The sequence below is a fragment of the Pongo pygmaeus genome, chromosome 4 (assembly GCF_028885625.2).
Source record: "Pongo pygmaeus isolate AG05252 chromosome 4, NHGRI_mPonPyg2-v2.0_pri, whole genome shotgun sequence".
NCBI lineage: Eukaryota > Metazoa > Chordata > Mammalia > Primates > Hominidae > Pongo > Pongo pygmaeus.
The window spans coordinates 175278635-175304694 of record NC_072377.2 but is presented as its reverse complement, the minus strand read 5'-3'; the positions used below and the strand labels follow the sequence as shown (position 1 = coordinate 175304694).

The 26060-nt window shown below is 46.2% G+C and overlaps 1 protein-coding gene across 1 annotated transcript in view; it reads left to right on the top strand.

Moving 5' to 3' along the window:
• Positions 1-4160: 4160 nt before the first annotated feature.
• The window catches only part of LCP2 (lymphocyte cytosolic protein 2), a 50194-nt gene continuing 28294 nt past the window's right edge, over positions 4161-26060 (top strand). Inside the window, exons 1-4 of the mRNA XM_054488437.2 lie at positions 4161-4429; positions 8587-8649; positions 13831-13877; positions 25736-25801. Of these exons, the coding sequence (XP_054344412.1) occupies positions 4352-4429; positions 8587-8649; positions 13831-13877; positions 25736-25801 (254 nt within the window). The 5' untranslated portion in view covers positions 4161-4351. The remainder of the gene's footprint in view (positions 4430-8586; positions 8650-13830; positions 13878-25735; positions 25802-26060) is intronic.

Genomic DNA, 26060 nt, shown 5'->3' with positions numbered 1-26060 from the left:
ATTGCCTGAGCTCAGGAGTTTGAGACCAGCCTGGGCAACAAGATGAAACTCCATCTCTACTAAAAATACAAAAAATTAGCTGGGTGTGGCGGCATGTGCCTGTAGTCCCAGCTACTCGGGAGGCTGAGGCAGGAGAATTGCTTGGATCTGGGAGTGGGAGGTTGCAGTGAGTGGAGAGGGCACCCCTGTACTCCAGCCTGGATGACAGAGTGAGACTCCATCTCCAAAAACAAAAACAAAGAAAAATCATCCTATTCCATGAGCCCTGTTTCTGTGTAGGAGCAGAATGTTGTCTTTTTTTTTTTTCTTTCTTTTTTTTTTTTTTTTGAGAGGGAGTCTTGCTGTGTCACCCAGGCTGGAGTGCAGTGGTGCCATCTCTGCTCGCTGCAACCTCCAGCTCCTGGGTTCAGGCAATTCTGTCTCAGCCTTCCCAGTAGCTGGGACTATAGGCACTCATGCCACCATGCCTGGCTAATTTTTGTATTTCTAGTAGAGACAGGGTTTCACCATATTGGTCAGGCCAGTCTTGAACTCCTGACCTCAGATTATCCACTCACCTTGGCCTCCCAAAGTGTTGGGATTGACCCACCACATGACTCACAGGCATGATCCACTGTGCCCAGCCCCCAGAATGTTGTTTTTACTCTGCTCAGAGACTGTTTACCTTTTCCCAAATCTTGAGCTATGCATCGCAAAACCTAAGAAGGCCTCTGTAACCTCGTTCCTTCGTAAGTGCCGAGTTCTCCACCTGGTTGGGGGAGGGAGAGAGACATGGGCGAGGGTATCCCCACCACTGCTTCAAATCACTGTGCCCTACTGGATCCCCACCCTCTGCTCTGCTTCGTGCTTGAAGCCAACAGACAGATGCTGTATACCCAACTACTGCCCCTGGCCTCCACGGTCATGGCAGCCCTACTGTCGGGGGCTGTACCCAGAGGCTGCTGTCATGGCTGCCCCATTTTGGAGGTGAGGGGCCTGCGGCTGAGCCTGCACAGGGTCACACTGGTCCTTCTGGTCTCCTGAGTCTCTTTTGGGGGCTAACTAGCCCGGTCTCTGGAGCTTCAGGAACCTGCTAGGCAGAAACAGGAGATGTGAAACTCGTGAGTGTTGGGAAATCAGCAAGGCCTGGGGAAGAGGAAAGGCTCCAGGCCTGAAGCAACACGCTTCCCCTTGCACCAGCTGCCCTTTCTGAGGAATGGGCCCGTGGTTCTGTGGGGAGAGGGCACCAAGTGCCCGCCTCGTGCAGAGTGCTGCATCCTTTACTGAGCTTGTTCAGATTGACAACCTCTCTTTCTCCTCACCAGGGGCCACAGAGAAGAAACTGCGCAGGCTCTGGAGACAGACTGGGTTTGAATCCCAAGTCTACCTTAGGCAGTTTCTGTAACATCTCAGAGCCTCAAGGTGGCAAATGGCCAAGGACAGGGGCTCTGGACTCAGATCAACTTTGGAAGAGTCCTGGATGCACTCCCTACTTGCTGGGTTCAAGGGCAAGTAGTTCACCTCTCAGAGCCTCAATTTTCTCTTCTGTAGAGTAGGAACAACAATAGTGCCAACAATTAAGACAGTCAGTAAGAAGTTCTTAGCTTGTGCTCTCTGGCGCATAGGAAGAGCTCAAGGCATCGTGTCTCTTATGTTTCTCAAAGTCACCATTATTGTCATCCAGGTTTCTTAGCTGCTTTGTCTGTCTTCTAAATGAGCTCCATGGATCCTCCATCTTGGCCATATTAATTGGATAATTCTTTCTAAAGGAGCCTAATATTTAGTGATACCTTCACTGCAACTGCTTTTTTGTAGATTTTTCTTATCCTGAGTGGGGTGAACATCATTAAGAAAATCAGGCCAGTCTTGGTGGCTTACACCTATAATCCCAGCTCTTTGTAATGCCAAGATGGGAGGGTCGCTTGAGACCAAGAGTTCAAGACCAGCCTGGAAAACATAGCAAGACTCCATCTCCAGAAAAGAGTAAAAATAAAAAAATTAGCCAAGCGTGGTGGTGCACGCCTGTACTCCCAGCTACTTGGGAGGCTAAGGTGAGACGATCACTTGATCCCAGGAGTTTGAGGCTATAGTAAGCTATAATTGCACCACTGCATTCCAGGCTGGGCAATAGAGGGAAACCCCATCTCTAAACAAAAAACAAAAGCAAATAAAAAGAAGAAATTAAAATAAAATAAAGTAAAATTGCTTCTAGTTTTAAGGATGATCTGGAATGTTCCTTTTCATAGGTGGCATGTGTTTTGAGAGACAGAGAGAGAGAGATTGTTTGATCCAGGTCAGGAATGCCCTCCCCTTTAACTCCATCCTCCGTGGCCCTGCTTAAATCCCAGTTAATTCCATGACATCTCCTGTGCTTACTCTACTTCAAAGTGATTTCTCTCTCTCTTTCTCTTCAAATGGCTTTTTATTGTTCATTGCTATGCTAGTGATTTGAAAGACCAGGTGACCTCTCACCCGTGATGGAGCTTTTGTACAGCAGAGCTGTGCTTTATACAGAATGATCAGCTACCAAGAGCTCTTAGGTGTGGCCCAGGCGCAATGGCTCACGCCTGTTATCCCAGCACTTTGGAAGGCCGAGGCGCACGGGTCACCTGAGGTTGGGAGTTCGAGGCCAGCCTGGCCAACAGGGATACACCCCGTCTTTACTAAAAATACAAAATTAGCTGGGCGTGGTGGTGCATGCCTGTAATCCCAGCTACTCGGGAGGCTGAAGAAAGAGAATCGCTTGAACCTGGGAGGCAGCGGAGGTTGCAGTGAGCCAAGATGGCACCATTGCACTCCAGCCCGGGCAACAAAAGCGAAACTCTGTCTCAATTAAAAAAAAAAAAAAAAAGAAAGAGAGAAAAGAAAAGAAAAGAGTTCTTAGGTGTGAGGCCCTGCAAGAAGCAAATGGCCTGGGCTACCTTCACTGATGCCCTCAGCACCTTCTAAGGTGAGGCTAACACCAGCTCACATTGATGAGCTAGTGCTGGGCTTGGAGCAAAATGTGTATTTCATTTAAGCTGCCCACCAGCTTGTGAGGCAGGTGCATTACCGTGACAGCGGGGCTCCTCAGAGTGTATATAAGAAGAAAACTGTGCATGGTCAAAGCTGTGCTTGAAAACCCTCAGGAAGGCAGGACCTCAAGGACCAACATAGCATCACTTAGTAAGGGCAACAGCCTTGGAACAGATGACTCTGTATGTGTGTGTGTGTGTGTGTGTGTATGTGTGTGTAGCATTAGATGAAGTAGTAACTTGTGTTTAGAGGTTGCCTTATTGCACAAATATGGTTGCTTTTATACACTGGACTCACCCTCTGCCAATAAGTTGTTCAGTTATGAGAAATGAACAATGTCTGAAACTAAGAAAACAACAGATTCTCACCTCCTATCTCCAGGAAATGTGCTCTTTGGCTAGAATATATGGCAGAATCAATAGTGAATAAAATATATTGTGGAAACAACAGTGAATGGAATATATGGCACTACCAATAGCAATTGTTAAGTTTTTTTTCTTTTTAATTTTTCTTTTTAGGTTTGTCTAGTTAAATGCATCTAAGTTTTATGTGCATATGAAGAATCACTGTTTTCATATTATACAGATCTGGAAACTGAGATTCCCAGCTTTTAAGTCCTTGCCTAAGGTTGCATAGCACAGAAATAGTCACATCAGAAACTGAGCCCTGTCTGCACAGTGTAGCACCTTGTTCAGCCCTGGGTGCCTGACTCACTCACTCACTCCTTGAGGACCCTCTCATGACAACTGTAAAGAGGCAGCTGAAAGAATCCCAGTCTTTGATGGTGGGAGGGGAAGGTGGTTGGAAAGCATTAAAAAACCATGCTGCAGCAGTTCACTGATGTGGGAAACTGTCTGTATTTCAGGTCAATCATCAGGATAGATTTTGGTCTGCAAAGCCCCAGCTGAGCAAGAATGCAGTGTAGACATATGGGTGCCCAGAGTTTAAAGGAAAAATACTCCGACTCACATTGGAGTTTAAGACCCCTTCATTGCGTCTCCTACTGGGTTGGGGTGACTGGAGCCAGTGGGGAATTACCAACCCTGTGGCTCTCTCTGCATCTCAAGCCCCCAGAGCTGGGCTTCCTTGTTTACTTATTTAGAGCCCAGCAGAGGAAGTGGTAAAGGAAACTAGCTGAGTCGTTTTCTGAGAAGAGACCATATTTGTTCGCAGAGGAAGCCGTTGCTTTCTGGGATCTGGCTACGGCAGAAAAGACATCGGCTCCAACAAGGGTGTTCCACAGGGTAGCTGGGAGTTGGAAGAGCCAAGAACGCCTCCGAGCTCTGGATTTGAGCTTCTCTGCCCATGGGTGCAGCATCCATGCTCAGCTTGTGAGCTTCTTCCCGGGAGAGCAGCCATGGCACTGAGGAATGTGCCCTTTCGCTCAGAGGTCCTGGGCTGGGACCCCGACAGCCTTGCTGACTATTTCAAGAAGGTGAGCCTTGCTCTCGTGTGAATGGTCATGATGATAGTGCCCTTGGTGGGCTGAGCTGAGGCTTGAAGATGGAATTGGGGCAGAATGTGGGAGGTGTATAAGATAGCAATGGAACCCTATGGCAACTTTACTGGTTGAGTGAGCGCCATATAGACCGCTGAGTTTTCCTGGCAATGAGTTCTGGAGAGAAGGATGGGAGCAGGAGCCCTCAAATGAGTATGTGCCTATTATGTACTAGGGTTTGAATTCGGTGTTTCACAGGCACTGTACCATTTAACGCTCCCTACTATGTTGTAAGGTCAGCATTGTTATCCCCTTAACTCAGCTGCAAAATCAGCTCAGGGAAGTGAAATTGTCCGAAGCCCTAGGGACTACATGTGATAGAGGCAAGACTCAAGCCACACCTGTCTGGTTTTAAAGTCCATGCTCTGAGATGCAGAGAACTGTTGTAACTGCTAATGAGATCAACGCTACTTACTAGAAAGGGGAGACGTGGTGTCCTGGAGGCAGGAGAAAGAATAGGCAGGGTGGGAGGGCTGGATAGAGGACTATGGTGAGCAGTGCTAGACACAGCATTTGGGCTTTCACTGCTCACGACCCTGAGGGGGGTCCTCAAGCTCCCGCCTGGGGCAGTCTCCTTGGAGCTTTATGAGAGTCTTGTGAAGCAGGACAGAAAACTGATGTGAGCCCCAATTTATAGCTATGAAAACTGAGGTCCCTAGAGGGGAAGAGGCTTCTGGCAGTTCTGGGACCAGTGTTGCTGTCTTATCTTCTGGACTTAGAGGAAAGGTTGAAGGATCCCTGTGCTTGGTCATTGGCAGAAGGGGACAACGCATCTGCTTGGGCAGATCTCAAGCCACATAACTTAGTTATGGTCCCTCTACCCTGACCATGTGGTAAGATGACTTGTGAGAGACAGTTAAGCTTCTAACACCCTCATCCCTGCAGGCTGGCATCAGATTCTGTTGATATTCCAGACTGTCGTAAAGATGAGATTGTAAAGCTAAGATGGTAGAAGTCATCTAATTCAGCTTCCTGTTTTTCCTGGGGAAATTGAGATTCAAGAGGGTAGACGAGTTTCCCTGGGACATATAGCCAAACCTGGGGTCTATGCATTTCCAAGGCATTTATAGTCACAGCTGTTCTCCCCCAACCTAAAGAAGAAAATGAGAACATGTTGAACTAGGTGTGGTATGGTAGGGGTACAGCTCACAGATCCTGTTTTTTGCCATATTTTGTGCTTTCATTTCTGTTATTTTCCTTCTGCAAGGTCATAATAAACTTAGATTTCAACAAATATTGTTGTACAACTGGTTTTTTGAGGGATGTTTCTAAATATTTTGCTCAAATATAGACCAAATAAGACAGGGCAACAAGGTAAAATTTGCCAAGAGGGAATAAAGTGGCATGTTACCTCAATAAAGGAAAAAGAAAGGAATTGAGAATTATGAAGAGAAAGACTTGGGATGGGCTGAGAGGCACAGATAGGCCTAACCTTCAGGTGTGACCAGGAGAATTATACAATCCAATTGAGCAACAGAGAATTGATCCCTAAAACTCCCGTCAGTACAGGGAGATGGACCGTGGGTCAGGGATGGTACAGGAAGACCTCACTGCCTGAGCTGGGGGAAGGGAGAGTTTTCTTCCTGGAGATCTCAGACTCCAGGACAAATCTACAGCACCCAGGCAGGTTCCTTCTTCTGGCATAAATGGACTGAGGGAAGAAACTAGGAGACTGAGGCGAATCTGTGATCCTGGAAGTTCTAGTCCCTCCACAGACTTGGATAGAAACCCTTCAGATTCTGAGTACCTCGGCCCCCTGAAAGAAACTACCAAATGAATGGACCACAGAGCCATTTGGGAATGGATCTTAGCTGTCAAACACGACATATAAAGAATTGATCTGCAGATGCAAACTCTACCCAAGTAGTGGGGTAAGGCATCCCTTGGAGACACCTCCCGACTCAGCTCTGGAGTCAGACACACCTTGCCCTGGCTCTGCCACCTGCTAGCTTGGCGACTTTCCCATAGTTGCTTTGCCTCTCTGTGCCTCAACTTCCTTATCAGTGAAATAGAGATATGAACAGTAACTAACCCAATGGGTTGGTTGTGAGTATTAAAGCAAATGATGTGTGCAAGGCACTCAGCAGACAGATGCGTCCTAATGCATGTTCCATCTGCCCTTTTTCCTTCTCTATTAACTGGCTCCTAGCTGGGGACACCCATGCAGACTGGTGGGACTTTGTGTCTTCTTGTCTCTGACATGTGTACCTCATCCTGTGTCTGAAATATAAGCTCCTGAGGACTGAGACCATGTTACATATTTGTTCAATCTCTCCAATTCCTTTTGACTTGCAGGAGAACATCCTTGGGTCATACAGTGGAAAGGCACTGGCTCAGAGCTGTGTGTCCTAATCCCAGGTGGGGTCCCAGCTGGTATCCCAGCTCACTGTGTGACCTTAGACCAGCCTCTTTCCCTCTAGAGGCCTCAGTCTTCCTTACTACAAATCCAGGTAACTTTTCTGGACCAGTGCCTACCAAAGCTGGATGCCATAGGAATCATCTAGGGTGCTCCTTAAAAATACAGATTTGAGGTCCACAAGCCCAGATCTTGCTGGAGCAGAATCAAATGCCTGGGTCCCAGTCTGCAGGACTCTCTGCTGATCTAGACACAAAGTTAGCACTCTTCAAAATCATCTGGTTTATTTCATAATGATAACAGTGAGAATGATGAATTAAAGGCAGTTGACTCTTCCAAGAACCACTTATCCCCCACTGCCTGTAGATAAAGGGGATACCAGGGCTCCATAGATGGGACGTGCTTTCAATATCAACTTCTAAGTCAGCTTTCTGAGTGTGATAATCATCCCGCCCTTCCAAGCTAAGGTGTCACAACAATTGTATTTATTCTTTGGATTTGCTAGCTATAAGATAAAAATATGGTTTAAAACGTGCTCCAAAAGAAGGCTGCCACAAACCATGAGGCCCACCCTTGTGAGGAGAACCTAGGATCCTCAAGGAGAAACATTTAACCTTAAATTCTCCACCCCAAAGCAGCAAGCTGAGAGATACTTCAAATGTGAACATTTACGCTGTTGAGGACAAGTTGAAACTAGCACTTCATACGATTGCTGATTGGTCTAGGAAAACAACCAATATCTTAAAAATGCTCGTTCCTATGGATCCTATATAACTCAGTTCTGAGATTCTGACTTAAACAATTTATCTCAAAGAGGGAGAAAAAAGTTTGCAAAATAGTATCCATGACGGTCTCTATTTTGATTGGGATGATGTACTGCAAACAAATGAAGCTGCATTTTCATTTGCTCATTTTACTTACTGTATATAAGTTATACTGTTATTAAAAGGGGAATATTTCTGAAAGAGACATTAAAGCCTGTTCTGAAACCTGTCACCTAAAACCCATGGAACCTCATGCAAGTTACTTGCTGTCTGTGCCTCTCATTCCCCATCTGCAAAATGTGAGGGTTAAATGATTGAAGACTAGTTTAACTACTTGGAACACTGCCTGCCACACAGAAAGCTTTCGATAATTGTTCGCCGTTTTTATTATCATTATTTAAACAGCAGCTTGGTAAATAATCTAAATGTTCAGCAATAAGGGAATGATTAAATAATGTTGTGGTCATTAAAATAATGTTTAAATTGAGTTTGCATAACATTAGGCAATGTTTATATTATCCCTTTAGGTAATTTAAGAGAAAAAAGTCAGGATAACGAGATTGAATATAAATCATAACCTCAATTATGTTTAGAAACATGCTAGGAAGAAAGCATTGAAAGAAACATCGAGGTTGTCTCTGGCCATCGAGAGAATGGATGGTATTTCTTTTCTTCTTTTAGCTCCTCCTTCCTGAGGAGCATAGGGCAGAGCTCTGCATGCCTTGAAGGCAGTCTTTCTGTAAGGGTTGGCCCCGAAGCCTTAGAGCAAGGCAATTTCTCCATTTCAGGCAGTCCCAAGGGGGTAGTGAAAGCGAGGCTGAGGTGGGGACTGGGCCCTCTGTTAGCCAAGGGAGGGCAGTGGGGAGCCTGGCTAGCCACAAGTACCGCAAAGTGCTAAGTTTCTGGGGCAGGCAAGAGAGAGGAATGGTAAGAGACTGCCCGTCACTGACAACACCTTCCCCTTCTCTTTGCAGCTCAACTATAAGGACTGTGAGAAGGCAGTGAAGAAGTACCACATCGATGGGGCTCGCTTCTTGGTAAGCTCTGGCTAGTCCAACACACTGAAACCAAGACTGTTCTGCATTTTTCCCCACGGCTGCAGGGCCAACTGGCCTACCCTTTCTCCAGGGACACCCGAGGATCCCTTTGCTTTTTCCAGAAATTTGGTAGGACCCCCTCTCTCACTACCTTTCAGGATCCTACCATCCAGAAACCCTCTCTGATCTTCCACTTACACCTTAAGGAGGAATCCAAGTATAGTAAAAAAAAATAATCTGGAAAATCTATTTAAATGCCATCCATCCTTTGAGAAGCCCAAGGGGAAGAAGGACCATATGGGTGAACAGAAGCTTCTCACCTCCAATTTCTCACTCTGGAGCACATACTCATGGGTGGAATAAAGGATGGCATCACCCTCATTGATTCAATTACTTCCTTCTTTCTCACTACAAAATTCATAAAGCTGATTTTGTATCAAACACACATGTGATATGGCTGTCTCCACTGTATTATACTTCAAAAAGCTTGAAGTCTAAGACCAAGATGCAGGTATGTATTAAAGACTAAGCCATTAAATGGAAAAGGATGCCACTCTAATGGTGGAGACAGAGGTGCTAGGTTGTGGTTAGAGAGGTGGTTTGAGCATTTTCCCTGAAATGACACCTTTGCCCATGGGTTAAGAAAGACCCTGACTGCGCCAATCCATCCTTCCTGGGAACTTTGCTTTACTTTTTGAAAATAAGACTTCAAGGGTCTCATGGGGGTAGATGTTCCTAATTTAAATTCAGAGTGAAGAGAGTAAGCTAAGTTGTGTCTCCCTGTAAGACATTGTCAGTAAGGGAACTTGACCATGAGACTTCAGGCCAGCTGGATGAGACCAGAGAGATCACAGCTCCAGCTTGCCCCCAGAGAACACCAATCCATTTCTTATATTACATCTCTGCTACCAACATCTTCTTGAATTCCTTCAGTGATGGTGAGCTCACCACCACCCACAGTCATCTGCCCCTTTCTAGGCAGCTCTCAAGTCTTGTGCTGAAACTAACCTGTGTTCCTATTCATCTGAGTTTTGCTTCCAGGTGCCATGTAAGACATATTTATTCACTGTCCACCTAAATCATTCATTCATTCGCCAATTCATTCACTTGACAAGCAGTTTCCCGAACTGCTTTTACATACTGGAGAGCATTATAGGTGGTGGGGATAGAGAAATGGTTAAGATGTGATTTCTGCTTTCTAGAAACTTGTTTTATAGCAGAAAGGTATGTTCAGAAAGGCATGTTCAGAAAGGCTTCCAACTACCTCATTTGCAGATGAGGAAACACATGCAGAGCTGTGATGTGATTTGTTCTATGTCACATACCTACTAATTGAACTAAGGCATACACTTAATTTAGTCTAATACCATTTGATTTTTTAACAATATTACTTATTCGTATTGAGATTTGAGTCAGTAGAATTCCTGGAGTTTTAGTGCCATTCTTGCAAATTACTGCTAAACCCAAATATTTCATTCTGGTGCTATTAGCACTGAGAACAGAGACCCATCACAGTTGAATGGAAAGGGAGGAAGACATCTTTGAGGATGGTGCCTACGAGGCCCTGTTGCCTGGGTCACCCTGAGCAAGCACTTGCCCTTTCTGAGCCTGCCTTGCTTCCCACCCTGTTGACTGAGCACATTGGACTGGGTCATAGTGGGTGATGGCCCCTCCCGGCTCTGTAATTCCCCACAACTGTCCTGGTGCGAGTGTCAGGCCTGGTAGAACAGGGTTGTTTGAGACATGGTATCTAGGCAGCTATGTTTCCTCTGCTCCAATCAGTCCTCTATCAGTCCTTCAGACAATGTGGCACATTCTGTTCATTGTATGAAGAGGAGGAAGTGGAAAGTAGGGTGATAGGAACCAGAAGAAAAGAAGAAGAATCCAGTGCCTGTCCCAGCAACTGGGGGATGTAAAGGCAGCTTCTGCTGAAACCCACCCTCCACCCCCAGTGCACTGGGTACAATTTGGGATGCTTGATCTAAGCTCTAATTATTAATCTATCACCCTTTCCAGCTCTGTAATATCCAGGGCCACTCTGCTATTGAAGGCAAAAGTGAAAGGCCCTAGTTATTTTTCCTTCCTTCCTTCCTTCCTTCCTCCCTTCCTTCTTTCCTTCCTTTCTTCCTTCCTCCCTTCCCTTGTCCTCTCCTCTCCCCTTCCCTCTTTTCCCTTCCCTTTCCTTCCCTGTCTTCTTTCTTCTCCCTCTCTTTCTTTTCTTCCTTCCTTCCCTCTCTCCATCTCTCTTTCTTTCTTTCTCTCTTTCTCCCTTTCTTTCCTTCTTTCTTTCTTTCTTTCTTTCTTTCTCTCTCTTCTTTCTTTCCTTCTTTGCCATTTTTGTTTTCCACTGAAAAGGTTAGATCCTTATCTTGTAGAAACTATGCTTCTAGAAGGTATAAAAAGGAGAGAAAAGGAGCTTGAGACTTGCGTCAGTTGGGAAGGCATGTGACCCCATGTTGCAGAAACCTGACCACAGTGGCCCAACCAAATAAGGGTCGGTCTGTTTCAAGTAATAAGAAATGTATAGGTGGGTGCCTGGGAATGGTGAAAGAAGATATCAAGAACCCAGGCTTCATCTAACCTATGGAAAAAGCCTGTGGCTTCTGTCCTAATGGTTGTCAGTTGGCTACTTCACCTCTAGGCATCATATCTCCATGGCAGGCAGGGAGATGGGGAGAAAGGCAAAGAGGAGAAGGTGTATGGTGAATGGTAAATGCATGCTCCCTTTTTTCCAGGCAAGTAGTAACTTTTCCAGAAGCTCCATCCAGCAGACTTTGGTTATATCTTACTGTCCACAGCAGAGTCATGTGACCTCCACCATCTGCAAGGGAGCCTGGGGAGTTAAATATTTTGAACAATCACATTTACTGCCCTAAATGAAATCCAGGACCTGTCAGTAGGAAAACAAAGGGAGAGTGGGTATTGGGTAGGCAAGCAGCTGTGTCTGCCACATTGCCTCCCCCACCAGGGCCCAATTTGTGGCTTTCCTCTTTCTGTACCCCTCTTCTCAACACCCACAGCATATAATCATATTCCCACAAAGCCATAACTCTTAACTCCAAAATCATCATGCAAATAACCCAGAGTTTGCTGGAGGCTTTTGGAAGAGGTGGAGGAGGGGGTTACATCACATAGCAAAACTCTCCAAAAATTCTGTTTCAACATCTCTCATCTTTCCTCACAGTTCTTGTCCCTGTTCTGAATGTCTTCCTCTTTCCTAACACCCTGCTCCTCTGTGTCTCCAGCCAGGCTCACGTCCACCTCCTCCTCCACAATCTTCCTGAAATTCCCTCAGCTTACGCCCTCCTCTCAGCAGAGCAGAAGCTGGTGGCCAGCTGCTCAGTGCTCAGCTGCTGCCCCTCTGGCAGCCCTTAGGAAGGCTTCAACTCCTCACACCACACTCAAAATATGAGTCTTGGTACCTTCCTGAGTGGGAGTAGTTCAGAAGCAGGGAGATGCTGCTCAGTGATGAAAAAAAAAAGAGAAAGGAAAGGAAAGGAAAGGAAAGGAAAGAAAAAGAAGAAAGAAAGAAAGAAAGAAAGAAAGAAAGAAAGAAAGAAAGAAAGAAAGAAAGAAATTAAGAAAGAAAGCAAGCAAAAAAAAAAAAAAAGGAGTAGTTAAGAAGCTTAACCAAAAGCCTGATGCCCTCAGGACTTCTGGCTGACTCCCTTCACCAGCCCCAACCCTGCCTCAGGTGGTCTGATCAGCGTCCAGATCAGAAACCATGCCTATGAGCTGGATCAGATGGATCCAGTGAACACGTTGCTAAGATGCCCTAGCCCCAGCCTCTGTGCCAGCTGATCTCAAAGAAGAGTGCCCAGGTCTTTCCAGTGGTCAAAAAACCAGACAGGCAGCTCCCAGAATGGAAAAGAAGCAAAAACACTAAACTCTAAGACTCACCCAGACCCCTGCTGCTTCCCCACCAGGGGTAGTAATTCCTCATCTTACTCCTCCATTTCTCAGTCACACACTGTGCCAGGCACTGTGCCAAAACACATTACATACATCATCCCACTCAGTCCTCACAATCCTGATAGGTGGGTATCATTATTATTATTATAGTCCCCATTTTACAGATAAGGAAACTGAGGCTCAGTGAGGCAAAGTGCATGCCCTAAATGAGACAGCTGCTAAGTGAATGAACCAAAATTCAAATCCAGCCCATCTGATTCCAGAGCTCCCACCCTAATTACCCAGCCCTCTGGCCTTAATTAGAATGGTGGTGGAGCCCTTTGTTGGCTCATCATTGGTTCTGTGGAAAGCATGCCCAGTCTCTTTTCTGTTCCCAATTCTGACATGCTCTCCTCTCCTCCTCCCTTCCAGATGCCTCCTTTCACCTTTCCCCCATAATCCTCTCCAACATAGGCCACAGGGGCTGTCAAAAGGATCAGACGTGGTAGGATGGAGGTTTGCAGGAAGAAAATAGACTGTGGATGTCACAGAGTGGAATTCCAGCCCCAGCTCATCCCCCACAAGTGGAAATCCCCTTGATATCCCTGAGCCTCAGCTTTCTCACTTTCAAAATGGGAGTGCTGGTAACTCCTGCATCACAGAGTTGATGTGAGGATTCACTAAAGTGTTAAGAGGCGGAGGCCCAGAGTTAGTTCTTGACAAATATGAGTTTCTTTCTCCCCTCCGTTCTCAGTTCCCTCAGGAAAGCCTTTTCATGGCATCCCCATATCTTGAGAGTTCTACCAATAACCCTGGTGAAAGAGGTTCTCCGGGGTGTGATGTTGGTAAAAGAGGCACAGACTCCTCCAGGCTGGCTTCTCTGCAGCTGACCTTGTGGAGACTGAGAGGGCCTGAGGTCTGGGGAAGAGGTCACAACATGGCCAAATGCAGCCCACACAACAAGTCGTTTGGTTTCACAGATTTAGCTCTCACAGTGTTTAAGTCAAAATTATTTGCCAACATTTGGAACTCAGAGCATTTCACATAAAACCCAGACTTAAGGATTCCCTTTGTAAAAGCAGATCCAGCAACACCAGGCCCACAGGCTTTTAGGCAAAACATCTAGAGGCTGCCTACTTTGGGAGGGTGGGTGGGTGGGCAGGGCGGTTTCTCCTCCGTTTGCCACAGTCCCCACCACTCCCTATATTGTTTCACATATCACTCTTCCCCTCCTGCTCAGAGCCCTTTCTGTGGGTTGTAACCTGCCTGCCATATGTGTCTTCATTTCAGAACCTGACAGAAAATGACATCCAGAAGTTCCCCAAGCTCCGGGTGCCGTAAGTACTCCTCCAACTCTATGGGTGATCTGGGAGCAGAGGTGGGAATGGGGAGTAGTGTGAGTGGGGGCTGGGTCAGTTCTATGTCATTGTTGGCTTGAAATAAGAAAGCAAGTAGGAAGGATGAGGGCAAGGGCAGGATGTGGGGAACAGAAGTTACATGAAGAGCTGGAAAACAGAAGTCACAGATCCAGCCCAGCTGGTGACCTGGGTGCTGTTGCCAAAAACAAGCCCAACTCTGGCCATGTTTTCTTTTCCTCTCTTCTCATGGGGTGCTTGGGCCTGTGAAAATAGCATCAGTGTCAAGGTTTCATCATGGCATCACCATTGACTCAGTGATGGCTTAAGTTTTCTTGACCTCCATTTCTCACACAGTAAAATGAGAGCTGAATCAGATGACAGCAATGGACGTGATTATGTGTTGATACTGAGTGCTTGGGAATGGCTGACAGGGGTGTTATGTTGAGAAGAATCCCGAGGAAAGGGAGCTGTGATTGATTATTCATGTCTGCCATAGGTGCTGAAATGGGAAGTTGCAGTATGCATGTTATGCCATGTATTTTTCATCCCTCTAGTAAAAGTCTCACACACTCAAATACCTACAGGAGCCAGGCAGGTGCTATAAATGTGTAAAATTGGCCAGATTGAAAACACAAAGCCCCGTTGTTTTGTTTTGTTTTGTTTTATCATCATTGGACAAAACAGTGGTAAATATTCTGTATGAAGAAATAGTTCTCCATTATAAGAAAAATAATAGCACGCTTATCATATGATGAAAAAAGTAACCATCACAAAGCCTCATTGTTGGTGAAACAATAGAGAATGGTGGGGATTGTGGCAAATCAGTTATCATATGTTCCATTCAAAGAGTGCAGCAGCTCCTCAGCTCCAGCCAGTGTGGACCCAACAATGTCCAATCTTCAAATTTATCAAGAATAACTAGAAATATGGGTTTCATGTGCTATACCTCCATTTTTAAACATTGGCTCAAATGTTTTAAATATCGTGAATGCCACAGTAAACACACCTAAGGGCTACATATAGTCTGTGTGTTACCAGTTTGAGTTCTCTTCTCCGGGCATTCTACAAGGACCCTTCTCTTACTCTAAGGGTCTCAGAGCTCATCATAATAAAAGGGAAGTAGACCAAAGGAGTAGGAGGTGGGGAGATCTCATGAATAGGTAGGAATGCTGGCAGCTCAATTAAGGAGAATATTTTTAGCATGACTATAGGGTTTCCCTTATCCGGAAGGGGGAAGGAAAAGAGAGGAATAAGGATTTGCCTTTGGTGCTGTCTATCTCCAGGGCCATGTGTTGTTGAAGATGGCTTGATCTTTCTAAGGATATCCTCTAACCACATGTGGCTACTTCAATTTGAATTAAATTTAAAATTCATTCCCCTGAGGCACTAGCCACATTTTAATAGCTACGTATAGGTGGTGACTACTATGCTGGAGAGTGCAGATATAAAACATTTCTATGATTGCAGAAATGTGATGTTGTAGAGATAAACTATAGTTCTTTGCAAAAGAGGGAACTTTACACACAGGTGTCAGAATTGGTGGCTGGTGGGCCAGTCCCAGGCTGCAGGTGTGTTAAGTTTGGTGACCATTGTGCTTTGAAATCAGGAAAACTTTCACAAAATCCAGCCTCTTTAGAAACAAGTGAAAGATGTGGCAATTGAGGGCTTATATTCTACTGCGGCAATAGTCAGCCGGATCTGATGTCTGCTGCACTGTTTAGTTGGGATTTGTGCTCCCCAGTTCACCAGGGTCCCACCATTCCCTGAGGGATCATCCTAAGGTACGTCAACCATTTATATCATATCATGGGAACTTTGGCTTTTGAACAAGATGAAGTAATAGGGATCAGATTTACTTTCCCACCTGAAATAACCAAATAACCAGGCAAAATATATGAAAGAGCAATTTTCAAGACATTGGGCATCAGACACCGAGGGATGGAAAACAAAGGCAGTGAAGCCTGTGGCTGCTTGCTGCTTTGAAAATCTCCAAGCCTTGGCACAGGGAGCAGGGAACACAGTGCCGGGTCTGGTGGACGACTTGAGTTGAGGAGGCAGCGGAGAGTCCAGGAGCCTAGAGTTCATTCAACAGGTGTCAGAGAGGAGAGCTGCATAGAGACAGCATTCTGGAGAGCTTCAGAGGGGCCCCTCTTTAGCAGAGCACAGATCAGTCCATGCATGAAAGGAGAGACTACCTGTAGGTGGCAAAAGAACTACCCAACAGTATTGGAGGAAAGAGTAGCCACTCACAGGGCTGGAAATGGTGCCTGATTCTACCAGCCTGGCTGGAAAACATAGTCATTGTGTAGAGTGCCTAGAAGGATCTTGCCTTAGTGGTGGGGAATAATTAGCCCTAATCTAAAAATTGTTCAGGTCCTGGCTAGAAAACCTTAAAAGCAAGACCCAAAAGAAACAAACTGCTTCTAAGTAACTTAACTGCATCTCAAAACAAAACTTAAAACTATTTATAGGAATGCAAAAATATTTACTACCCAACAAAATAAAATTTATGATATTAGGCATCTAATCAGAGACTAACAGGCACGCAAATGATCAGAAAAATATAAACCACAACGAAGAGAAAAACTAAAACATCAAAAGTGACCCGTAACTGACACAGAGATTAGAATTAGCAGACAAGGAGAATGTTGAGTGTATTTCATGTGTTCTAAAAGTTAAATTTGGGCATAGGAAATTCAAAAAAAGACCCAAACAGAACTTCTAGAAATGTAAACTATAAAATCTGAGATTAGAAATACACTGCTTGGGATTAACAGCAGATTAGATATTGCAAAAGAAAATAGTAGTAAACATGAAGATACAGTAATAGAAATTGTCCAAATTGAAACACACAGAGAAAAAAAACTAAAACAAAACACTGAAAAGAGCATCAAGGGGCCGGGCGCGGTGGCTCACGTCTGTAATCCCAGCACTTTGGGAGGCTGAGGTGGGCGGATCACCTGAGGTCAGGATTTTGAGACCAGCTTGGCCAATATGGCAAAACCCCATCTCTACTAAAAATACAAAAATTCGCCAGGCTTGGTGGCAGGTGACTGTAGTTCCAGCAACTCAAGAGGCTGAGGCAAGAGAATCACTTGAACCCGGGAGGTGGAGGCTGCAGTGAGCTGAGATGGTGCCACTGTACTCCAGCCTGGGCAACAGATCAAGACTCCATCTCAAAAAAAAAAAAAAGCATGAAGGAACTTTGGGACAATTTCAAAGAGCCAAATATATGTCTAAAGTCCCCGAAGGAGAGGAAAGAATGTGTATGTGAGCGGGGAAGGAGAGACAGAAATAAAACACTTGAAGACATAATGGCTAAAAATTTTTCAAACTGGATGAAAATTATAAACCCACAGATCCAAGAGGCTCAACAAACCCCAAATCTAAGAAACAGGAAGAAAACTAGCTCTGAGGTACATCATAATCAAATTGCTCAAAACAAATGATAAAAAGAAAATCTTAAAAGCAGTCAGAAAAAAAAAGACATATTAACATACAGAGGAACAAATGCAAGGATCACAGCAGCTTTCTTGAAAGTAAAGTAGCAAAAGAAAAATATTGTCAACCCAGAGTTCAATACTAGGCAAAAATAACTTTCAAAAATGAAGACGAAATAAAGACTTTTTCAGACACACAAAATCTGAACTGTACTGCCACAGGTGCTTTTTAAAAGTCCTTCAAGCGGAAAGGGATGTGTACGTAGGAATGAAGAGTGCCAGAAATGGTAACTATGTAGGTCTATGTATGTACATGGCCCTTGAGGGCATTTGAGTTTGCATATTGTGGTCCCTATACAAGATTAATAGTTCAATAATACTTTATTCATTTAATGAACTGCTGTTAGATAACTACAATGTGTCAGGCCTTTGTTAAAATTATTCAGGCTACAAAGACATGGGACAGAACCCTCATCCTCAGGACACTCACATTCTCAAGGGAGGTGAGATAGACAAGCAAAGCAATTATGCTACAATTACAACAGTGCAATGGTCCATGCGTGCACAAGTTCAAGCGCTAGTAGGAAGGCAGGAGTAATTTTCCCCACAGTATTCAGGGCAGACAAGGGAGGAAGGGACCCTAAGTTAAATCTTGAAATAGGAAGGATGGATTGCAGGACATTCTAGAAATGGGAACATATTACAGAGGCACCACCCAGTGTGCTTGGTGGAGCGGCAGTGGGGCAGAGCAGCTGGGGCGTATACCTGGGGGAGTGGAAAGCAAAGAGGCTGAAGTGACTGGTTGTGGGGTGCGTGCCTCAATTTATAAAGGTCCCGTGAGCCATTCTCAGGAGCCAGAGAGTGTTAGTGAAGTGAGCATCAAGGTAAATTTGTGTCTTATCTCTGTGCAGGGCATGTAAGTGATGATTTGGAGGACAGCCCAGCTGGGGACATGGGACCGAGTTAGTTGGTGGTGACCAAGATCCTGCCAGAGAGCTAGGAGCCTCCCCTAGGGCTGTAGCTATGAAGATGGGGGGATGGAAGAGATTTAATCAGAACAGTGGAAGGACAGAGATAAAGAAGGCACTTTCATCTTGGAAGATCCTTTTTCATCTTAAGGCTAAGCTGGGGTGGGATCTTTCTTTAGCTCTCTGGAAACTAAAACAAAAACTTGGCCTGTGATGTAATCCCCTCCTCCAATGTGTTTGAATGTGCACCCTAGAAAGACTGTGAAGCCTGCCCATAGAACATGAAGGGTTAATATGGAGAATGATGGAGAACATATCAAGGGAAGGTCCAGGCTGCCCTGATGAGGTGACTTAGAGACTCACTGTCCCTCTTGGCAGAAATGTGTAACAAGGACCAATTCCAGCTCTACTTCCAATGAGTTGTGTGACCTGGGACACATCCCTAGACCACCCTCAGCTTCCTAAACTATTAAAGGAAGGAATGGGTTAGAGAGACTATACAAGCTCACCAATTTTAAGTGCTACTATTTTGGGTATAAATAGGCAGATAGGAGAGCTTAGTGAGAAAAAGTGCAGGTTCTGAGGTCAGATGCTTGAGACCCAATCCTTCCATTCACAGGCTGTGAGACTTGAGGGCAAGCTAGCTCAGCTCTCCAAACCTCAGCTTCCTTATCTGTATAATGCTAATAATGATAGAACCTACCTCAGAGGGTTAATGGGAAAATTAGGGGAAATAATGGGAAAATAACAATATGCACTGAATAAGTGTTGGCTATTCTTGCTTTATGTAAAATCCCAATTAGAACAATTTTAGCTTTTTAACTATTCTATCTTTCTGGAGAGGAGGGATTAAGAATAGAGAGGACATAGGGTTTTGGAGTGAGGGAGATCCAGGCTCTAAAGCTGACTTTGCCTCCCACCGGCTGTGGGACCTTGGGGAAGACATTTAGGCAATCAAAGCCTCAGCTTCCTTGTCTGTAGAAGGGAAAAGAGCTAACTTTTAAGGAGTGGGGAACATTAAAGGAGGCAGCACACATAAATTGCCTGGTGTTGTCCTTGATACTTACAGGTGTTCAATACTTTATTCATTCCATCTCTTGTACATAGGTTTATTTGTCTTGATCATTACCCCAAAAGCCTTTGGAAAAGAAATTGCGTTCATGTACAGAAAACCAAAACAATATTACACTCTTCTGAATGTCTCTATTTCCTTCCCTGATGTTTACAATATAAGTATTAAATATATTTTTAAGAAGGTAAGTTGTGGTAAGGAAGGCTCTCTCAGCCTGAAAATACAGTCACTCTCTCAGGACATGGTTGATCCCAAGACACCTGCAACATTGTAAAGGTGGAGGATTTTTAAAGAAAAAAAATGAAGGCTCCTTTTATAGGGCCTAGGCTGGCCCTCATGGTACAGCTGATAACGGTCTGGTTAAATGATAGAATATACGAATACATGTTCAAATCTGCTGGTGCCTATTTGAAGTTCATTAAAGGATGGGATGTTATAAGTTTTATATTTAAATCCACAGTGTAACTTTATGGAGAAGAGAGTGACGGGGTGGGTGGTGCAGGCAGCAATTAGGTATTGGATGATGCTCTTTCTGCTGCTTCTCCCTGTAGCCATTACCAATGGTGCAAATAGGCTGGGAAAACCTAAGACTCAAGCTGAGAAGTAATGCAGAAATATTTGTCTGTCTTCCTGTAAGGCTGTGAGTCTAATGGCAGAAACAACCTACTGAGGCATCTCCTTTGTACCTGTTTCTCTACCTGAGACAGAGAAGACAGGAAAGGTGTGGAGGAAGGGACGCAGAGGCAAAATCAACATTCTCATGCCTGTTAAACAATGTGGCCACTCAAATGCCTGTAATCCCAGCACTTTGGGAGGCCAAGGCGGGCGGATCACGAGGTCAGGAGATTGAGACCATCCTGGCTAACACAGTGAAACTCTGTTTCTACTGAAAATACAAAAAAAATTAGCTGAGCGTGGTGGCAGGCGCCTGTAGTCCCAGCTACTCGGGAGGCTGAGGCAGGAGAATGGCGTGAACCCAGGAGGCAGAGCTTGCAGTGAGCCGAGATCGTGGCACTGCACTCTAGCCTGGGGGACAGAGCAAGACTCCGTCTCAAAAAAAAAAAAAAAAAAAAAAAAAGTATGGCCAGACCTCAGCAAAACCAAAACAGGGCCTCTCTCCAACATGGTCCTCCCCTGTCCCATTCAGTGGCTAATTGCCATCCAGGGACCCAGCTCTTGTCAGTCCTCAAGGGCCCTGCCACAGGAAAGGTGCCTCCCTTGGCTGTCGCTTCTTCTCTTCCAGTGCAAGCCCACAGCACTCAACGTGAAGCCTCCTCTCCCCATAAATGCTGGTCACGTGCCTTTAGACAGCTGCCTCCCTCAGAGCCTTGCCTATTTTTTTTTTTTTTTTTTTTTTTTGAAATGGAGTTTCACTCTTGTTGCTTAGACTGGAGTGCAGTGGAACAATCTTGGCTTGCTGCAACCTCCGCCTCCTGGGTTCAAGCAATTCTCCTGCCTCAGCCTCCCGAGTAGCTGGGATTACAGGCATCACCGTGCCTGGCTAATTTTTGTATTGTTAGCAGAGATGGGGTTTTGCCATGTTGGCCAGGCTGGTCTCGAACTCCTGACCTCAAGTGATCCACCCGCCTCGGCCTCCCAAAGTGCTGGGATTACAGGCATGAGCCACCACACCTGGCCAGCCCTGCCTTTTTTATTTGTAAAAATGAGAATAATTATACTTGTCCACCAGGAAAATGATCGTGAGGAACCAGGAAAACATTCCAGGTAAAACTACAGGGGTAGGGGACATGGGTGACAAGTAAGGAGAACACTGTGTCCTCAAATTATTATGTCCTACTCTTACAGTCTCGACCCAGGCCTCAGGTGATGGTGAAAGGCTCATTCCTGAGTCTTAAAACATCTGGCTGCCCCTGGCTTCTCAGGCGACAAGGATAGAATTTAGAAGGTTTGGCTCTTGGTTCAAGGGGACTGGTCTTTAAAGACGGAAAGAACACTTTGTTCCTTGGAAGAAGGATTGGAATGCAGAGTGAGAGCAGGGCTGAGAGTGGGAATGTGTGCAGGCAGGAGGGGTGGGGAGGAGAAGGAGAGTTCCAGGGTCCCACTGAGAGAACAGCGCAGGGAGAGGCATCTGCCCTACCCAGGACCTGGGAGCCTTGTCCCGGGAGGGACCAGCAGGCAGTCTGAAATCTGAGCCCAAGGAACAAGCCTCCCACCGTGGGAGGGCTTTGGTCAGAAGTTGGCCAAAGCTCTTACTATGCGAGCTGTGGCAAGAATGCGCTCTACATCATAAGCCAGTACACAGCTACACGTGCCGCAGTAGAGGAAACAAAGATAGAATTTTCACAGGACAATGCCTATTCTTACTGCCTGCTTTGTGCACTGATATTTTCTATTCTATACCCCTTCTCTTCCCTTCCCTTCCTTTCCCTTCCCTTCACTTCCCTTCCCCACTCCCTCTCTCCCTCCTTTTCCGCCTGCCTGCCAGCCTTCTTTTCTTGTATAGTTTCTTTCTTCTTGTGTCATCAGCAAAGTTGATTTCTAGACCCACTAGTAGGGCTTCCTTCACTGTTGTTCAAGTGTGGGGGAGACTTAAAGGGCTACATCAGAGGCCAGCTAAGGCCCCGCCTACCCCCACTCTCCTGTTTCAATCCCTTCATAATCACAAAGTTCCTTCTCCTGCCTTTGCTTCTCCTCCTTTTTAAAACAAGCAAACAAACAATTTCATCAGTGTCAAGAATAACAGGATTTATTTCACAAGCTTTTTGGATCATAGGAAAAATCACCTGGGGGCCGGTTGATGTCACTGAGCCTCAGGCTTCTCCTTGGAGAGTCTGTTCAGGTAGGTCTAGGCTGGGCCTGGTGATCAGTGTTTGCAACAGGTACAGCTAAGTAATCATGATGATCAGGCCCATCAGGGATTCCCTAATCAGGTTTAACCCCTGTATTGTGCTGATAAGGAATCTGGGGCCAGGTGAGGGCAGCTGCCTTGTCTGAGATCACACAGTGGGCGCTACCCTTGGGGCCAGACATTGCAGTTAGACTGTCTGTGCCTGCAGGCCCTGTACCTTGTACATTATCAGGAGAGACCTTAGACTGAGAAGATGAAGACTGGCCCCCACCATGCTGTAAGTTAGGGATGCAGCTGGGCTGGAACCCAGGTCATTGTAGAATGCAGCCTTCCTACAATGGGCTGGCTTCCTGGGGGGAGGTTCAGCCCATTTCCAGGGCCAGCTAGTTCCTTAAACAAAGGCAAGCAGAGAGGACTACTGTCTATGGCTGCCCAGCCCCCATCACTTCTTGCTCTGGTCCTGAGCGAGGCCTGGGGTTTATGGGGTGAAGGGAGAATGAGTCACCTCCCTCCACTCACTGTCACTTGGTCCTCTGGGGGTAGGGTGTAATTTGAAGGTTTGCACCTAGCAATAGCCACAACAACCACCTCCCTGCTATGCCCACCATCACTGTTGCACCGTCCACCAGACCCTGGCAGTGGTCCCACAGGCTTGGAAGGTGCTTTCTGTAGCCCATTAAAGCAGGAGGACCCTGGGAGCCCACACTTTCCTGCAAGCCGACTGCCAGGACCTGTTCTGCCCCCACTCAGCTCTTTGCTGCTCCTCTGCTGAGGCCTGCGGTTTGGCATTTCCTTCCTCACCCAATTCGAGCCCCAGCAGCCTCCAGCCTGGCTGTTAGAGATACTGGTGAGAGGCAACACCGCAGAGAGCAGGAGGTTCTTTCAAGATCCAAAGCAGCCTTGTGAGCTGGTCAGAGCCCTGTCAAGCTCTGTAGGAGGAGGGCGTTGAGGTGAGCCTCAGTCCCACTTCGCTCAAGTCATTACTGAAATGTCACCTCTTCAGTGAGGCCCGATCATTTTAAATGGTAACCGCACCCCACCCCTGCACTCCCACCCCCCTCCCCAGCCCCCAACTCTGCATGCACGTAGTGCATATGCAACACATTTCACCTCCTTAAAAAGTTTCCTTTCCACTAGCAGGGATCTTTGTCTGTTTTGTTCATTGATGCACCTTGAGTGCTTCTAAGTTCCCAGCACTTAGAAGGCCCTCAGTGCACACTGTTGAATAAACAGGTGACAGAATGGGAGTGGTTGCTGCAGCCAGCACCACCTGACACAGCCAGGACACAGGACACTAATGGGGCTCCCTTGCCCGCTCTGTAGGAGTCCTTTTATCCCACATGCCCATCGTCTTCTTGAAACAATCACTTAAGGGAACCAAAAAGAACCATGTCACAAGCATTCTGACAGCATGGTCAGGAGGCAACTAGGAAGCCCTCACTGCTGCTCTTAAAGCCTCTCTCTCTCTGCGCAGTCACAAAAGCCTGGAGTTGTCAACAATATTATTACAGAGAGTAAACCTTTCCCTTCCCTTTCTCCTTCTCTTTCCTCTTAAGTACCAGTGTGTTTATCAAAATTTGTTTATCCTATTGCTCTAATGAGGTAGGAGATTTGGATACCATTTCTTTTCTTTTTTTTTTTTTTTTTGAGACCAAGTTTTGCTCCTGTCCCCAGGCTGGAGTGCAGTGGCGTGATCTCAGCTCACTGCAACCTCTGACTCCCAGGTTCAAGCAGTTCTCCTGCCTCAGCCTCCTGAGTAGCTGGGATTACAGGCATGCACCATGCCTGACTAATTTTTGTATTTTTAGTAGAGACGGGGTTTTACCATGTTGGCCAGGCTGGTCTTGAACTCCTGACCTCAGTGATCCGCTCACCTCAGCCTCCCAAAGTGCTAGGATTATAGGTGTGAGCCACCGCACCCAGCCTGGAGCCCACATCTTGGGAGAAATGGGGGAGTTGAGGGGCAGGGGAGGTGATGGAGGAATCGAGAAATGGTGGCTGATAAGGACTTCCTTTGCTAACTTAGCAAGTTTGTTTTAGGCTAAACCTGTTACTTTGAGATGGTCATTAAGCAGAAGAAATAGAGATCATGAGCCGTTCTCATAGGCAGGCCAGGGACTCAACAGTGTCTGCCTCCAGAGAGCTTGCAGCTGAAAGGGAACTGACACAGGGGTGTGTGCGTTGAAAGGGCACTGGCTTGGAAATTAGAAAGGCTACCTTGTGGTGTTGGTGTGAGTTGTGGGAAGAGGGGTGGCCTTTACCACTAACTACTATGTGGCTTCAAGCTACTCCCCCTTTTTTTTTTTTTTTTTTTTTTTAAGATGGAGTCTCGCTCTGTCGCCAGGCTGGAGTGCAGTGGTGTGATCTCGGCTCACTGCAACCTCCATCTCCCGGGTTCAAGTGATTCTCCTGCCTCAGTCTCCCAAGTAGCTGGGACCACAGGCACGCACCACCATGCCCAGCTTTTTTTTGTATTTTTATTAGAGACGGGGTTTCACCATGTTGGCCAGGACGGTCTTGATTTCTTGACTTCATGATCTGCTAGTCCCTTCTTTGTCTGGGCCTCTGCCATCTCCTCTGTAAAATGTAATTGGACAGATAATCTGAGGTTCCTTCCAGTTGTCCCAAATCTCGAGGAAACACTAAGCCTGTTGACTACTAAGGGTCTCATTGGTCTCATCAGTGGGTACTAAGTGGGGCTGGAGTCTCGAGTTCTGGATGTTTGAGAGACTGGAATGGATGCTTGTTGCTAGGCCATACTGGAGATATGGTTCTGTCGGCAAAGCCCTCCTGCCCCAGCTCCCCCAGCTCCATCCTGGGATTTGGGGATTTGCTAGTTGTGACATGAAGGAACCCAGGGACTAAGAGTATCTTCAAGTGTCTTCGTCAAAGCTGTCCTCAAAGGCATGAGTGATTCAGGGAGTCTCTCATTCTGCAACCCCTGCCTTTATAGAGAATACCTCCCCAAGCTTTTATAAGAATCGGCATCACTGAGTGGGAGTCCAGGAGGGGAAGACGGAAGGAGAAGGCAGGCCGCAGAACAGCCCACTAGAGGTTGTGATAAGAAATCTCCAAGGAGCAGCTGATTCCTGTGGGTCTAGATGATGGTCTGAAGATTCTTAGGAACAAGACAGCACCGCCAGGTCATGCAAAAGCCAGGGGACCTCAGCCCCAGGAATAGTAAGACAAGAAAATACACAGCTATCGTATCCAGATCCTAAGGCTCCTGATTTTTGTAGGGAAAGCCAGGTGTGAGCTGACAAGTCTTTAAGGGGGAGCTCTGAGCTGGACTTGGAAGGCTCAGCCAGACACGGATCAGCAAGGAGGAGAGAGGGCTTCCTGGGCAGGAGGAAGGTCTGGCCTGGGGAATAAGATGGCAAATTCTGGGAGGAAGTGAAGAGCAGAGGGTTCCTGCAGAGGTGACAAAGAGGTGGCTGGCCAAAGTTGGCCCTGGTGCCCCAAGTTTCTATAGACCAGGGGACATCAAGGGTCAGGGGGAAGGTTGAGACTGAGAGATGGTTTTGTCTCTTCATCTGTCTATCTTGCAGGATTCTCAGTAAGTTAAGTCAAGAAATCAACAAGAACGAAGAGAGGAGGAGCATCTTCACACGCAAGTGAGTGGGGCTGGTGTAAGGAAACGCAAGTTTTTTCAGTCCCAAGTTGAACCTTAAAAGGGAGGCACAGAACTGTTTTTGCCCTACTTTTTGATCTGCATTTGTCCCCTGAATCCCAGGGGTCTGGAAGATGGTGTCCAAGGAGGGGAAGGGGTTCCCTCCCCTGCCCTGCGTCCTGTCCCTGGGTCTGGGACATCAGGGGAACTTCCTCTAGAGCATCAGACAGTCATGAGCTTCCAGTCATGCCACTGATGTGGCT